Source organism: Lipotes vexillifer, unplaced genomic scaffold (genome assembly GCF_000442215.2).
Source record: "Lipotes vexillifer unplaced genomic scaffold, Lipotes_vexillifer_v1.1 scaffold440, whole genome shotgun sequence".
Lineage (NCBI taxonomy): Eukaryota > Metazoa > Chordata > Mammalia > Artiodactyla > Lipotidae > Lipotes > Lipotes vexillifer.
Window position 1 is genome coordinate 5,287,998 of NW_006778543.1, and position 14,013 is coordinate 5,302,010.

Sequence of the window (14,013 nt, forward strand, 5' to 3'; positions counted from 1 at the left end):
ACACTTTTTCATCAGAGATATTTTATCTTATAGCCTGTTATATATAACCCTTTAACTTGGGAAAGAAGTATAACTTTCTGATTTTTAAAAGCAGGTATTTTAAAATATAAGACCATCAGTCCCTGAATTTTTTAAGTTATTAAACTGGAAGACCTTGAAACCACTTTTTTTTAAAAGGAAATATGTGCGTGTATTCACACAGATACATATTTTCAGTATATGTATGTACGTGAATATATCGTATATATGTGTACATTTTATTTATATGTGTTTATATTTATATATGTGAATATATTCTATATGTATATGTATTATTTATATATATATATAGAGAGAGAGAGGATGTCAAATTCCAAATGGTTGTTTATGGACATAAATTTATCCAAAATTATTTCTTGTCCAAAGATTTCTAAGTCTTGATCTATATAAATCTATGTGAATCAACTTTGTGTGATCCATGAATTAAATGTACATTGTCATATTTTATGATAACATATATGATCTATGTGATCACACCATATGAAAAGAACACTACCTTCATCTAGAATGAGTAATATGCATAAGGGAACTTGACCTACAGTGCATTTCTTTATGTTCTAGAAGATTCCAACAGCCACTGATTCCTTCCCCAAATTTCCACGTAGCTTTTAGGATGAGAAATATGTATCGTTGACAGACTCATGAAACTCGTGTAAGTGACTAAGTCACCACCAAATTGCTTTATGTAATGAATCCTTAAAGGTCTTTTGGAACACAGTGAAAACAGAAAGGAGAGAGAGAAGTCAAGAGAGAGAAGAGAGCTATTTCTATTTTTTAAATGCATAATTAATGTTATAAACTTTCTTTAAGACAGTCACCTATATGTGAGAGTTTTAGGATCACTATTCATACTTATTTTCATATTGTAAAATAAATATGAGGTCCTTTGTATATGTTTTGCTCATATTGCTCATAAATATGTAGCTAAAGATATTGAACTTTTTATGCGTGTATATATACACATCCAAAGCTTATTCAGTTATTCAGTATCTTCTAAAATCTGATATCTATTGATACTTAGTATCTTCTGAAATTGAGAGAGAAGGAATTTAATGCTCACTGAGTGTCTGATACATGTTAAGTATGGCATCCATTATTCTCTCATACATAATTATATTTGTTAATTGTGTATGTGAATTGAGAGAACTCTAACATAGTAATAAGTAATAGTAATCAGAGTACTGATATCTTATTTTCCACCTAATAAAATCAATAGTTATTAGGCTGACATATAAGACACTCTCCTAGCCTAGGAACTCTTACTGCCTTTTTTTTTTTTTTTCCACAGTCTTTTGTACAAGTAATTATATTTATTCTCAACTCTCCAGGAAACTCATGGAATTTTTTTAATCTAACAACATCATTGGTATTTTAGTTTCACTTATAAAATATTATATTGCTTTAATGAAAGTAAAAGTAACTAGTGACACTTCACCATGTGTTCGTACTGAAAGTGGATTCATATGTGTATATGTGTATATATACCCATATATACGTGTATGTGTATATCTGTATGTATATGTACATGTATACACACATACACACACCAACATATGCCACTTCTACTAGTTCTGAAAGTTGCTCAGAAGCCCAAGCAAACAAAGCTCATTCCTCTTCTCTCCTGTCATATAATACATTGTTCAAATATGGTGCAAAATTTATTAATTTTCTTTTATGTTTCACAAAACAAACTGTTTTCAATTTGAGTCCTGTTTTCTGTGATAATGGCTGCCATTTATATTTCATGAATACAGCTACATTTAAAGTGATAACACTTTGATCACAGCATGTGTGTATATGTACATATACACACATATTTTAACAGACTGTTTATTAAAATTAGCACAGGAAAACAACTAAACCATTTTGGGGATCTCTTTTGTGCTAATCCACACTTACAAGTTCACCCCCAAATATATCAAAACTACTCTTCTTCATAAAAGGTACTCTGTTGTCAGTGTGTAAGCTTAGCTTTTGGAACATTAGAATGTCAATTCTGCCACAGGCATTGTGTGTTTTAAATTTCAGCTTCTCAATGAATCTTTTTTTCAAATATTTTTAAGAGCTTACTAATTGATGGCATTTTCTTTGCCATTATTATTCATGTCACTAGGGAGAAATGTTATTTTTTGTAGGCAAAGCACTGTAAAAAAATAATAATTTGGGATCATTTCTTGCTTTAATTTATTTGCATCTTCTGCAGAGATCGTGGACAGTTTAACGGTGTTCACCCAGGGAAAAAATAATGCCAACAGAAAAAGAATATAAACATGAGGGAGGGGAAAATAAAGTTTTAAAAACGTTCGTTGCGTTGTTGTAATTTCAGAGCCCCTCTCGTGACATAAAGTCTCGCTCACCAAGAGGTTTGTGTCTCAGGATGGACAGCCAGGCCTCAGTACTGGTTTCCTTATATTCTGTGCCATGTACAAGATGTCAAAGTATGAAATGATTTTTAACTGCTCCTTTTGATAGGAATGACTGCGGGGTCATCTCCAGAGAGAGTAGTTCTTGCTTTGGTACGTGATACAGTGTGATTAACAAACTCCAGATAGCACAGAGAAGCAGGTCCCAGTAAGGTTTTTAAGTGCAGTTCCCTACCCAAGACGATGTATTGCCTGGCGCTGATATGGCAGTACTGGAGGGGGAATATCTGCATCTATATAAACGCAAAGACAATCCTTGCTTTCTTCTTGAGCAGCTGCAGCCAGTCCCACTAATGGACGTGCAAAAGCAGAAACGAGCAGCACAAGGTATGTGTTCGTTTTTACAGATGGTACTGCAGACAAGTTGGTAATGGAAAAGGAAGTCGTGTACGTGAGCTATTTGACCGTGGGGGTGGAGGGCAGGGAGCTGCAGAAGGACAGCCCGATTACAGTACTTTCCTGTGTAATTGACCGTGTGAGTTACTGAAGCAGTTTTCCCATGAAAGATTTCAGTTATTACAAAATTACATCATTATTGTTAAGGAAATGCATAATTCCAAGTTGTCTTTTTAAAATAATGTCATTAAAACTTTAAAAATCAGCTTAGATTTCCCTGTCTGCCCAGACCCTCAATAATGAAATTATCTGCTAGATCTGGGTTTTACCTATAACAGTCACAGAATCCTTATTTAAAGGCACATCTTTCATTTGAACAGTGACAGAATGTACTAGGTACCTATTATAACTCTTGGAAAGGTGTATTTATGTACCTGATTTTATGGGTCCTGAGAAAATACAAAGTTGAATAAAAAATGAGATAACATTTTCAAAGAATTATTTATAGAATCAAAAATTAAATGAAGTTTAGGTTTGTTTCCCTTAGGTCCCACCCCATGTATTTAAAAGTCACAGAGAATGAAATAGTACAAGAAGTATTCCCAATATAGTCTTATAAAGTATTTAGTTATTTAGGACAAATTGCATATTTGGTGTCACGGTCTCTCGTTGACACATTTGCAGATTTTTAACATGGTTCTTAACTGTTTCAAACTTCAGTATATTTAACTGCATTTCCATAAGTCTTGTTGTTGTTGTTAAGAGGAAATAAGCAGCAATTACCATCTTTCTACTGAGCAAACTATATGCTATGTTTTAATATCTGATCTCAACTCAATAGCCTGTAAAACATGTTTGTACAGTTAATAATATTTTAGTCTTGCTGGTATGTAATGAAATGGAAACTATATCACACATGAAAAGTATAAGTCGGCTCCATAGGTCACTGAAGAACATGTACTTTTATATCTAATAATGGGGGAAATGTTTAAGGGAAAAGAATTGTAAATATTTTTATATTATTCAAATCTGAGGTATTTGGTAAAATGACCTCATTTTTCAGAATTGGCAGCACTTTATCTTGAATAATGAGGATACCACACATGGCAAAAGGTTTCTGCCAAGGAACATACAAATATATAAAGTAAATCTAGTAAATTGTTACCTGAACATGTGTGTTTACAGAACTTGTCAAAACCCTAGCACCATTTTTCCTGCCCCATCTCTAGCTATGGTGAATGCAAAAGAGATCCTGGTTCACGGCTGCCTTTTCATGCTAGCATTTTTAGGGACTAAGTTAATGCACTAGTTTCTGCTTTTAAACAGAGGCTTTTTTCACATATATTTTTTATTCTTATTTTTTGAGACAGCAGGATCAAAACTCATGCACTGTACCCATCCCCCTTCCCCACCACTAACTCTCCATCAGGCAAGCGCTGTGCTCTTCCTCTGGCTCCGGCTGTATCTACCAACTTCAAAACTGATCGTTGCCATATCTGATCAAGGATGAGTCATTTCTTTCTGGTACCTCAAAACTTGGATAATTTGATCAGCTGTTATAGGGTGGTTTGAAGAGATAAGGGTTCTTCAAAGCCAAACTATGGTGAAATATTTTTGGTAAAAATTCCCCAATCACTTCTTTAATAATATGGCCTGAAACATGGTTAAGAACTGTAGCTCTGAAGCGAAGGAGACCTGGGTTTGTATCTCAACCTGACTATTTAGCAATTGAAAAATGTTTGAAAACCTCAGTTTTCTCATCTGTAAAGTGGATAGAATAAGAGTAATAATAATAATAGTAATAATAATTCCTATCTCTTAGGATCGTTTTGAAGATGTCAGATAATGAAACTAAGCCTTTAGTATATTATCCTACACAAAATAAATACTTGATAAATATTAGATGTATGATGGTGATTATTTTTAATAAGTACAAAAAGTAGGGACCAAAAGTAGTCAAACAAGAGAATTCTACCAGATAATTGATTCAAAAGTGGTTTTTGAAAAAGTCTTGTGCTTGGGCTTCCCTGGTGGCGCAGTGCTTGGGAGTCCGCCTGCCGATGCAGGAGACGCGGGGTCGTGCCCCGTTTCGGGAGGATCCCACATGCCGCGGAGCGGCTGGGAAAAAAAAAAAAAAAAAAAAAAGTCTTGTGCTTTTGCCTAGACTTAGAGACTAGGATGTATTTTTTGACACTAGGTAAGTCAAAGAACTATTCTCAGTCTTTTACCTCACCAATAAAGTGAGAGAATAATAATCCCTGGTAATTCATTTTGAATCTAAACTGAGGTAATATATGCCAGGAGTTCTTAACCTTGGGATCCATGGGCACTCAGACCCATGTGAAATCTTTGGATACATTTTGTGAAGGACATTCTTTTGAACAGCCTGAGGTTTATTTGTAAAATACTTCACATATTTTTTTTTATTATTATCTGGGGAGAGTGTCATAAGTTTTATCAAAAGAGTTTATGAATTCAAAGATTGTTAAGAACCATTGATACAGATGTAAATGCCTTGAGGGATGGTAACACTTAATGGACCAGCTATTATCTGTTAGCTGATACAAAAAGAATCACTGATTATTATCTGTTATTTTCTGTTTCTTTCAAAATGACCATATCACCATCACTATCATAAAACCAATCCTACTTAGGTAATATATAAAATACCTATATTTGTTTCTTACATTAAATGCTTAGAAACTGAACCTTTTGAACTTTAGGCTTTTTCTAGAAAAGTCCCTATCACCAAGATTTTTCTTCTCTATAATGTGAAGAATTCCCATAATAAAAGTTTGCTAAATATACTGTTTAAATAAAATTTGCAATAAATTTATTAAAACAGAATCAATTCTTGTATTCTCATGCTGAGGTTTACTTAAGAGGTGCTAAAGTTGTTTGTGCCTCCAAAAAGCCTTTTTTTTTTCCTTTTCAGTGTCAGATTTTGGCACTAGCATAGAAGGTCCCTGTAGAAACTCTCTCAGACCATTGTTGTTACTAAAGGAAAGGTGAAAATGGATCTGTGGTGGCAGAAATAGAAGCAGTGAGAGACATGAGTAGTTCTTTTGACAATAATGACTTTCACGTGAAATGAAAAAAGACAGTGTAGACATAAATATTCAACCATATTTTCAGCTGTCCAAATACATATTGCTATAAAGGCAGAGAACATTGTTATAGAAACAGCATGGGTTTAGAACTCCAAAGATCTGGATTTTTCTAGTCCTGGTCTGTTACGTAATTTGTGTGTGACATCAGATGTTTGCTCATTTACTAAATATGGGATAAGTCAAAGTATGGAGATGGGGGTCCTTCAGGCCTATGTAATGGGTTATATGTGTGATAAATTTCTAAAATCTGAAGATTTGAAGAATCCATATGAATAATTTAAAGCGTGAGATTTACCTTGGGAACTCTTATTTTCTGCATTCCTACTCCACGAGTCACCAACTGCATCTCAGAAGAATTGGAGCTGATGTGTTTTAGCGTGTCCTGATTTACTGGGCAACTCCCATGTGGTGACGAGTCAGTGGAAAGGTCCTAGGCACATTCGTACCTGGGTACAATGTATGATTACTAGAGTATGAATTGCCTCATGTCCTGGAACAGAAGTTGTTCCATTGCTCCTAGCCAAGGATGTCAGTCTAGTTTACACTGGTCTCCATTAGCTTTGCTGATGCGTTGAGGAAGTGAATTTAATAAGCCAGGTAAACAGGTTTTGTTTCCAAACTCTGAGATAGGTAATTACAAGATGGATGCTTGGCTGAACCTTGTAGAGTCTCTTCAGTTTTCTGGCAAGAAATCTGAGGGCATAGAGGGCTGTTTTCAAGCAGGCACAGTCTTGCTGTTCAACCGATTCTTCACGATTTTATTTGAAACAAAAGCCAGCCAAGGTATTAATATCTATTGCTTTTTGTTGGCAGAGCTCTTTCCTTGCTCTTGCTAAAATATTGGCCAGCCCATGCTTCTGATAAAATTCTGGCTATTAATTTAAAGGTGTTCATTGCAAGCCACCATCTGTTTTAAGTGGTTTTAGGTACTGCATTCCTTATATTCTGTAGGGTCTATTGGTGTGTAGTCAATATTAATTCCTTAATGGGTGGAAGTGGGGGAGAGTGGCCTTCTGTGTCTCTTAGTGGTGAATAATAGTGATAATGACTAAAATAATATTTATCATTTATTCAACAATTATTGAACGTCTATTATATATGACAGTCATGAACACACTATTTAGTTTATATCAACTCTTTTGGTGGTTAATAGGGCAAAGTTATTGATAGGACATTATTACTGATGGGACAATAAGCAAGGATCTTGCTTCTGAAATGACTAGACTATTACCTATTTTTATTAAGGAACACAGAGAGTAAGCCCTCTGATTATTAGATAACTTTCAGCCTTTACATGAGATTTATTCGTGGGAGATGCTTTGGTTTCTTCAGGAATGTTTCCGTATAATTTACATGAATTAAACTGTCAATGCTCATGAACGATCTCAGTTTGTATCACGTTAACTCAACACGTAGTTAGTTTTTAGCAGATGGTACTGGAAACTGAGAGATTACAGATCATGTCTGCCATATACATCACTGTAACCCCAGCTTCTAGCACAGTGTCAGGCACATGGTGAACATTTAATAATTATCCCCAGAACTGAACTGAATTAAATTTACCACTGAAATTTTATTACTGCAAAGTTGTACCAGAAGGTTCTATCATAGCCATCTGTGCATTTCCCTAGAATGAAGTTTTCAAAGGATTCTTGATATAATCGAATAAACATAGAAATTATTTAAAGAGTTAAAAATACTTGAGGTACCTCCAGACTAACGGCATGTATATCAAATTTCAGATTGATTTGATTTAAAATGGCTAAGATATAAAACCATAAAAAATGTGAGTAAATGCTCTGCCTATCAAGGCTTGTTATGTAATTACATGGTTTCAGTATGGTTCTTATTCATAGAAAACTATTATAAAGCATCATTTCTGCACAAATAACTCCACTAGTGGGGATTTTTAATATCTTGATGAATATCCATGTCTCTAAATGTTAAGCCACTTGAATTAATAATTCAATCAAATTTACTTTTTATTAATCAAATGAATAAGTTCTGTGCTAATAATGAAATTTGAAAACCTTAAAATGTTTCTTTTTGGCTGATCTTCAAATAATAAAATAAAATAAGCAATAAAAACAGATGAACCAGTTTGAAACTTTTTTTCCCATTCTTATTCGTTTCTAAAGACACATCTGGGTTTACCAACATATGTGTCAGGGCTCAACTCAGAGGAATCTGCAACTGACTGAGAATTTAAGCACCATAGAAGCAAAACTTCAATCAGAAACTTTGAGAAAAATCTAATGATAGTGATGCCATACAGTGGTTAGCTGTGGTTTTCTTAGTTAGTCATTACACTTCTTGGTGTACTCTACAGCAGGAAAAGGAAAACATTACATTGGATTTAAAGTGTACTTATATTAAAAGATGGGTGTGTCATTTTTTGTTTCAAATCCCGGCATGGATGATTGTCCAAATTCATCACCTAAATTGCTGTTGTGAAAATCAATATGGTGGTTCTCATACATTCGAAACGTGGAAAGGGAACAAGTGATCCAAAATTCTCAGTAATTGAAAAGCCCTTGCGAGGCCAGTCACTGGGCTGGCCTTGGAATTCCTTGCAATGAACTGTTCCTACCGCTGCCCATCCTTTTTCACACAGGAAGTTACCAGCCAACAGAAATAACATGAAGGCCACACAAATGCAACCCAAAAGTTAGTGGGCAAACTATTTAAACTTGAAGTTAAAAGCAATCAGTTCCTTGTTGATTCCAGAATTTCCTCTCTAGAAATTTTCAGTTGAGATGACTTTCAGGTAGATTTGGGTTTTCAGCCGACCTTCCTTCACTCTCGCCCTCTGTTGAAACCACATAGAAGCAGAAGGTGCACTTAGAGAAGGCCAGGGGCAGAGGATGCTATGACTGTGTGTAGCTTTGGATGTGTAAAGGACAGCTTTCCTTCAGCCTGAAAGGAGCACCTATCAAGTATACCAACCGTGTTATCCACTAACTACTTATTCCTATCATTTCCTCTCCCAGAAGTGTGCTTATCCATATCACTCAATTCTCCTCTCTCCTGCACAAAGCCATGGAGGTACAAATTATTATCATCTCTTAAAAACAGCCTGTAGGAGAAGGAGAAAGAATTTATTATTTAAAACATACACACGCACATATAGAACCATCAGCAATGCATGATTCTAGTGATGCATATACAGGAGAGTTGCAGCTTTATTCTACCTGACCTTGTGTCCTCAGGACATAGCAAGTATCTGGCTTCAGCTGTTTCTCAAAAATAAGTGTGGGATGTAGGACTGGAAAATTAACTCTCTTGATTTTATTGTCTACAACCTCATTAGCCCTCTCTGACCAACTGAAGATAGATTTGTCAATCCAAATGGGAGACATTTCAAAGGAATATTTTTTAAAAACTTTTTTTTTCAAAAACAGGAGTGATGACTCGTGATAAAAATAATAGCAAGAGAGATTATTTTCAACTTTATTAATGTTTAGCTGCTCAAGACAGAGAGCACTGTCCTAGGTGCTTATTACTTAGACTATTTGATGACTGTTAAGAGACATGATTTCTGTCTTTAACATAGTATAAAGGAGAATGACAAAATATTTGAAAACTCTGTTATACCTGATAAACTATGAATGAAATAAGATCTTCAGTGCCTTTCTTTCTCTTTAACAAGTTCATTGTTAAAAAGTGGGGCAGGGGAAACTTCTATTCTGCTTCCTTCGCCAGCAGACTGCTTCTCAGCACTTGATTGGGCTAAGGATGTTGGTGACTTCAAAATAAATGCCATACTCCATCCAGCCAGGTTCTCACTGTGGGTCAGGGCTCTCATCTGCGTTGTGATTTAGAGAGATGTGGCACGGTCTACAACTCTGTGCTCACACAACTACGGACATTGCCCACTTCTTCCACCTTCTCTGTTGCTTCCAGTAATTCCAAGTGCATCAAACATAAGGTTCTACAGTGCTTACCAAAGTGATACATTTGTTTAGATGGGAGGTAACTTACTATGTGAAATATTTCTCACCTACCTCCCACTCCCCTCCCACACACAAGCAGGCCCCTATTGAATTCTAGGTGTGAACACCTAGACATTTCACTCTGACTCAACTTTCCATTCTCATATTTGATAAGATTGGCACAAATAAAATACATGTGATTATACCCAACTGTATGCTTTAAGCATATCTAAAATGTGCAATAAGTAGATTAAGGAGATATAACCTAAACCACAAAATATTTTTCTCTTACAAAAGAAATACAATTGAATCCCCTTGATGGATAGCTAACTTGAGCGCCTACTACATACCTGGCATTGTTTTATTACATCCATTTGTCCACATTAATACTCACAGCAGCTCACACTTTAAAGATGAGGAAATTTAAGCATTGCCAGGTTAAGTAACTTGCCCGAAATTGCACCCAGCAACTCAAGACAGAGACATGTTTTGAGTACAAGTTGTCTGACTCCTAAATCTGATTATTAACCCCCCTGTGCCATACTGACTCCGAGTAAGTGAATCCAAAGGACTCGTGATGTATTTAAAATAAGATATGGTTTACCTAAAATATACCAGCCCTTATTGGAGCCTAAGTGCTGCTTAAAGCAAGATACGCCTGTGGAAACCAGTCCTGTAATTTCAGAATTTTCCCTCGAACTAACGAAGGGCATTTTCTTTGCAAGAGAATTAAGCACAAAGTTGTGCAAGGATTGAAGCGTTCTCTGAAACCAGGATTACACCCACTTTGGCATGCTGTGTCAAGCAGCCAGGGCATAAGGAAAGAAAAGCAGGCTGCAGTGAATGGTTATACATTCAGATTTGAGCCTCAGCCATATATGTGGGTCAGTTTCCAAATGGACATTTACATTGCCTTTACATGGATCAAACTGGTGTTTATTTGCAAAACGTGTTATTTAGATCTCGGAAAAAAAGACAGCATGGCCCCAGGGAATTTTCACAGTTATAACCTAACTAGGCTCCCCGACTTACCTCGGATAAAAGGGGGTCCCCAGAGTGTTTGATAAACACAACCTCTAATATATCGTTGATTTGGGGGAAACGGCAGTCTGTACTTTTGCAGTAGGTCCCAATTTGGGCTTTGAGGGCTAACACCCAACTTTTGTGCTGCTCTTACTGAGACTGAGAAATTTATGATACATTCCTGGCCCTGATTTGGGGTGGGGGGAGTAAAGAAAAAAGGGGAGCCAGAGATTATCTTTGTGAAAAACTCTAGCTTATATTACATCACTTAAAGTAGCCCAACCTGCTACACTAATGAAATTGTGTTCTTGGTTGAAAAGGACAATTGTTAGCCTGACTTTGTGTTCACTAAAAACATTCCCCCAATCTTGTTAAATTATTGCTCTCATTTCAGATTTTTATGGCTATGCAGCTTACCAGTCCTCATTTCTTTACGTTTCATTCATTTTCTTTGTATTGATGATTAATGGAGGATGTTGAATGTTAGAGTGAGCAGGCATCAGCAATTGCAAGATCATAATTAGTTTAGCTGACGAGGGCCTCTGATAGCACTTGCATCTGGATGGAAAAATTACCCTATAGGGAACTGGCTGCTCACCAGGTCTTTTTAGTGATACATTGTGAAACACCCGATGAATCAAATGCCCTTTCAATGCCAAGAAAGTGTTCCAGTCTTGAAGCCAAAATTATGTCTGCAGAAAGCTTTCCATTTGAAATGTATCAGAGTACAATTATAACCATTGTATTTTCTTGGCAGGGATACCACTCGTCTACAGTATGGACTCAAGTTAAATAAATTGCCTAAATTTTATGAATCCCTGAAATTTTGACTTATGGTGTTTGTAATTTTAAATTTACAACAAAATTGGGCTCCAGCAAGACTTTTTCCACTCCTTATCTAACATGCATATTTTATCATTAAAGGCTTTACTTCCTAGAGAAAGGAGAGCAGAGTTGCAATTCAGGCTCTTTTTTTTTTTTTTTTTTTTCAGCAAGAGAGTTCCATTTCCTGCCTGTTAGTATTTGCGCCTACAAACACAGCCTGACTTTTGTTTCAATGAGAAGTTTAATGGAATCATTACTTGATAGCAAGAATGGAACAAGCAGTACTAATGATCTACTTTCAAATATTCTTGGATTATTTTTGAATCTGGTGATTAGAGAATTCAGCCCACTAAAATCAATTTGTGTTCAGAAATGCTTGTGATTTCCAAGTCTGAGTCAAATAAAATAAATAAATAGCCATTGATAGGACTATGTTGTCTGGCTTAAGTAGGCCCCTCATAAGGATTCTCATTAGTAATACTGTACTTCCAGTTGGCAGAAGTTTCTACTATTCGTCTCAGCTTTGGGAGATAGAGGGTGTGTTCTCTTTCAGATTTTACAATTGCAAACCAAAAATTAGAACTGAGTGTCTTACAGTCTCTTAATACTTATGTTACATGAATGACATCCAAAAAGACACACATCAGGTTTAATTGTAAGTGGTTTACATGCTGCATTTATTCCAGGCTTGACTATATTTTAAAGCTCAGGTAGCCTGTGCTTCTCCCTTTCCAGAGTATATTAAACATATTGCCAGGCTCTGTCTTTTGACTTTTGTTTTGACACTTTTAAAAGGTATATTTTAGGGTTCAGCATTTAGGAACCATCATGAAAGGCACAAAACCCAAAGTTCAAAAAGTTAAAGCTGTTTCTGTGAAAGGCCTTTGGTGTTGCACACACCTCATCCATCACTGTGCGGTTAATTATAATGAAAATCAGTGGTGCCTATTAAACACAATTGAACCTGACCTCATTATGGGCAGTGTGGTTTTATACTGTCATTGTTGCTAGTCTAAAGACAAAACTCCTGGGTTCATTTGGTCTAACTCCACTGATCATGTGACTCACCTCTGACCTTGTGTTTTTTTTTTTTTCCCCATTTCAGAGGCGTAGAGGCTCGGGTGTTTTTTGTGCCAATTGCTTGACCACAAAGACCTCTCTCTGGCGAAAGAATGCAAATGGCGGATATGTATGCAATGCGTGTGGCCTCTACCAGAAGCTTCACTCGGTAAGAACTTGTTAGACTGTTTCAGGAAAAGCTTTATAAAGCACCCTGGTCTGTGGCGTGATAAGTTCCATTCCCTGGCTTGCAGTGCCTGCCCCTGCAGAGTTTAATGCAGTCGCTTTGAGTGCACATGTGATTTATGGTGGACCGGCCTTAGATGTTATGGGGAGATACATTTGAGATCATTAGTAATGCATTATGCTTCTTTTGATATAAAAGAGGAAAATGATTGATTTCTGGGAACGTCACATGACAGATAGTTGAACAAGTGGTTATCAGAATTCAGTGAAATTAACTTAGGTAGAAAGGAGAAACTTCGAAAATTCAGAAGTACATACAAATTTTAAAATAAAAAGGGGTTCTCTCCCATGTTCATTATAAAATCTAGGGCAGGGGGAAAATGCTTATTTTCCAGTTTACCATTGGAATTTGCAAGTGTCATTTGGGCTGCTTTGGGGGCTGGAAGTTGGACCCGTTCAGAAGAGTGGTTCTAAACTGGGACCCAGGATGCCAGAGCTCTACAGTGCTTCCAGTGGTATCTGAGGGCTTGCAGAGCACACAGCAGAGCAAGATGCATAAGTGCTTTGTGTTTTAAGATCTCCGGCTGACTAATTTCTAGGGCTCTCTGAGGTACCTCAGTTATTTCTAACCAAATTTTAGGTGGAATCCTCTAATAAAATTTAAACTCACAAATCTCCCATCTTTATATGCATTTGACTTCTTGAGGATATTTTTTTAGTTTAGATAGTTTATCTGCTGACCAGAGCTGCCTTTAAAAATAGGAATGCCCCATGTCATAAACAGAAATCTATTTCCCTCTGCCTTTTTCGTTTTGTTTGGCATTTTACCACAGCTCTTAGCACCGGCCAGTGAATAGATCACAGCTACGGAGAATATAGTTTTAGACAAAATGTCCTCCTAAATGGACCGTTGGAAGCACTCTTTTAAAAAATGCATGCTGCCAACAATGCTAATTGGTAGTAAACTGTAAAAACCTTAGTTATTAGCATGGAGCTAATAGAAGGATTCCCCAACCCCTGACACACACACACACACACACACACACACACACACACACACACACACACACACACACACAC

At 36.3% G+C, this 14,013-nt stretch overlaps 1 protein-coding gene across 4 annotated transcripts in view; it reads left to right on the forward strand.

The window, feature by feature from the left end:
- Positions 1-14,013, forward strand: part of TRPS1 (transcriptional repressor GATA binding 1) — a 260,828-nt gene that overhangs the window by 237,990 nt on the left and 8,825 nt on the right. For all 4 annotated transcript variants that reach the window (XM_007451683.1, XM_007451684.1, XM_007451686.1 and 1 more), the window contains one exon: positions 12,794-12,916. In XM_007451683.1, the coding sequence (XP_007451745.1) occupies positions 12,794-12,916 (123 nt within the window). The remainder of the gene's footprint in view (positions 1-12,793; positions 12,917-14,013) is intronic.